At 72.3% G+C, this 3062-nt stretch overlaps 1 protein-coding gene across 1 annotated transcript; it reads left to right on the top strand.

Moving 5' to 3' along the window:
* Nucleotides 1-1041: 1041 nt before the first annotated feature.
* On the top strand, nucleotides 1042-2096 carry MNEG_13899 (hypothetical protein; the record flags this gene model as incomplete). The annotated part of the gene is made up of 3 exons (XM_014037628.1): nucleotides 1042-1145; nucleotides 1395-1523; nucleotides 1706-2096. 3 exons carry the CDS (start codon nucleotides 1042-1044, stop codon nucleotides 2094-2096), a joined length of 624 nt encoding a protein of 207 aa, XP_013893082.1.
* Nucleotides 2097-3062: the final 966 nt, after the last annotated feature.

Raw genomic sequence — 3062 nt, 5'->3', positions numbered from 1 at the left:
GCGGCGGGGCGGCCCGCGCCCGCCGGCGCGGGCGAAGCTGGCGGCGGCCTGCGCCCGCGTACCCCCTGGCGGCGCTCCGCCCGCGGCGCCCAGCGCTCGGGCCTGGGGCCGCATGCTCCGGGGACGCGGCCAAACTCGCTGTAGCCGGCGCGGCGGCCAGCGGGCGGGCGGGCTGGCGGTGCGCGCACCTCCCGCTTGAGAAGCTCGAGCCGCCAGCTCGGGGCGTCCAGCGCGACGGTCTTGACTGCATACAGGCGTCCGTCCGCAGAGTGGCGACACAAGTACACCTCCCCGACAGAGCCGCGCCCGAGCAAGCGCACCGCGCGAAACGGCGACAGGTCGGGCAGCTGCGGCGCCCACGGCGCCGCGGCTGCGCTGCTGCCGGCGTCGTCAGCGTGGGTCCGCGCGAGCCATGGCCACAGGGGCATCGGGCATGACCCTGGAAGGCGGGGCCTTTCCTGTCGCTGGGCCTGGGCACGGTTTGGTCAGCCGCGGTGACGGCGGCGCCGCCTTGCCGCGGTCGCACACCCCCGGGCGGCCGCCCCGCCGCTCAGGCCAAAGCTTGCTGCAGGTGGCGAAGCAGCTATATGCGAGCTTGAAGCCCTGCAGTCCTCATACTGCTGGCAATCATTTGAGGCAGGATTGCGTAAGACCAAGGCTCTCGAGGGTTTCACGTCACCGAATGCTGCGGTGCTTTTCGTGGATCACATGAGCTTTCTTATGGTTTGCTCCAGAGCGGCACTTGCTTCGTGACCTGGCAACAATGTTGCATGAATAGCAGTCAGAGGAGTACCGTATGGTGCCTCAATAGTAAAATCGAATTCATGTGGAAAGGCTGTTCATAGCCATCACGTTCAGGACAGGCCTAGGTGCGGCGACCCCAGTTTTTCGCGCCGGAGCAGAGCACGAGCAGCAGGTGCCTGGTCGCCCCCACACCACCCGCAAACTGCTGCGGCAGGAGCGAGAGGCGGCCCTCACCAGCACAGCAGCAACAACACCCAAATCATATTGAATTGACGCCCCGCCCCGGCGCCTGGAGTCATGCCGCCGGCCGCCCAGCAGCTGGGCGGCGCGCTGCTGGAGCGCGTGCTCGCCACCCTCGATGCCCGCGCCCTCGCCGCAGCAGAGGCGGCCTGCAAGGAGTGGTGCGTGCGCAGTGCGATCTCAACAATCGCGCAGGCCGCAAGCCCTCCGCCCACGCCTGGCTGCTGCATGCTCCACTGAATTCTGCACAGCCCCCGTTGAGGCGGAGCACTCTGTTTGTGCTGTTGCCTGGGGCCTTCCGCCCAGCCGCCTGGCTTTCCATACCAAGATGCGCCCCCCAGCGGCAGCGGGCGCCATCTCCCCGACAGAGCGCGGCACCCTCGTCCCGCGCGCCGTGCCCGGGACCGCAGGCGCGGCGCCGTCCGGGCGGGCAGCCTGTGGCGGCGCTTCGCGCTCGCCGCGGCCGGAGGGAGCGGGGCCGGCGGCGCGGGCGGCGGCGGCGCCGCATCAGACCCTTGGAAGTCTCAATTTGTGGACAGGTCAGTGTCATGTGCCGGTACAGAGGTTTCAATTTGAGGCAACCGGTTGAGGTGACCATCATCATTGATTGTGGCGACACGATCAATAACAGGGCGACCAGAGTCTTGTACATGCGGTTGCGCCGCCCCCGCTCTCGCTCACGCGGGCGCCCGCCGACCCCCGCCGCACGACTCTCCCGCAGCCGCGCGGCGGCGCGCTTCGACGCCGGCCGCGTCCGCTCCGCCGCGCAGCTCTCGGGCCACACGGCCGCGGTGACGGCCATCAGATCCGACGGCGCAGATCTGGTGATCACGGCCTCGGCCGACGGCACCGCGCGCGCCTGGGATTTGAACGGCCCCGGCCGACAGCTGCACGCGCTGCGCCACGCGGCGCCCGTCGCGGCGGCGGCGGCGTTGTCTCCAGAGGTCGCGGTGACGGCGACGGCGGCGGCGGCGCACCTGTGGCGGCGCGGCGCGCGGGCGCGGTCGTTCCCTCTGCAAGCGCCGGTGAGCGGGCGGGGCCTCTCCTCTGGGCGGCGGTCCGGGCGGGCGCGGCGGCGGCCGGCGTTCTTTGGGACCACCGCCGCTGGCTAGGGGCGTCTCAGCACTTGTGGCTGCCGCTGCTGCTCGTTGGCAGCACCTGGGGACCTGTGCCACGGCTCTCCCCCTTGCCTCTCTGGTCGCCCCCTTGACACGCCGCCGACATGCAACCCCACCCCTCAAATCTCAATCATTGCTGCCCCCACCCGAAACACCTCAGCACACAAACGGCTCAATCAGCCAATTGGCCGTCGCCGGCACGCGCCTCGTCCTCGCCTGCAGCCGCGGCCGCGCGCTGCACGTCTATGACCTGTATTCGGGGGCTCTGAGGTTACTCATCAGATGGGGTGCCCCCGAATCTTCCGCCGGCGGCGCCGCGACGAGCCTGGCCGTGTTTGAGGAGGCGCCGTCCGGCCGCTGGGCCGCCGTCGTCGGCGCCGCGGGCGGCGCGGCCGCGTGCCTCTGCCTGGAGAGCGGGCGCCTGCTGTGGCAGCTGCACAGCAGCTGCGCGGCGGCGCTGGTCGCCCTCGGGCTTGCGGAGGGGCGCGGCGGCGCAGGCCGGCTCCTCTTCGCACTCGATACCGCGTCGCAGCTCCACGCATGGGCGGTGCCAGACGCGCAGGGCCTCGTACCGGCCGCACCCGGCGGCAGCGGCGGCGGCGGGCGCGCGGCCGCGCGCGCAGGCGCGGCTTGTCTGTTGGCCTCGTGCCGCCTCGGCGCGCGCGGCCTGGGGGCGCCGACCAGCCTCGCGGTCCCGGCGCGCGGGGCGCCGCTGCGCATGGTTGCGGGCGGCTGGGGCGGCGTGCTGGTGGTGGTTGGCTTCGCCTGCAGATCCCCAGAGCCTTCTTTCGGCGAGCTTCAGCCGCGGCGCCTTGGCGCGGCGAGGGACGCGGCAGCGGTGGCCGGGGCAGGCGGAGCAGGGGCGGGGGCGGAAGGGGCGGGCGCGCCGAGGGCGGCATTCCAGGTCCTGCGGACGATCGATCTGAGCCGGCTCCAGCCGCGGCGGCCGCGCGGCGTGGC

Source organism: Monoraphidium neglectum (genome assembly GCF_000611645.1).
Source record: "Monoraphidium neglectum strain SAG 48.87 unplaced genomic scaffold scaffold04120, whole genome shotgun sequence".
Classification (NCBI taxonomy): Eukaryota; Viridiplantae; Chlorophyta; class Chlorophyceae; order Sphaeropleales; family Selenastraceae; genus Monoraphidium; species Monoraphidium neglectum.
This window is presented reverse-complemented; position numbering and strand designations above follow the sequence as displayed.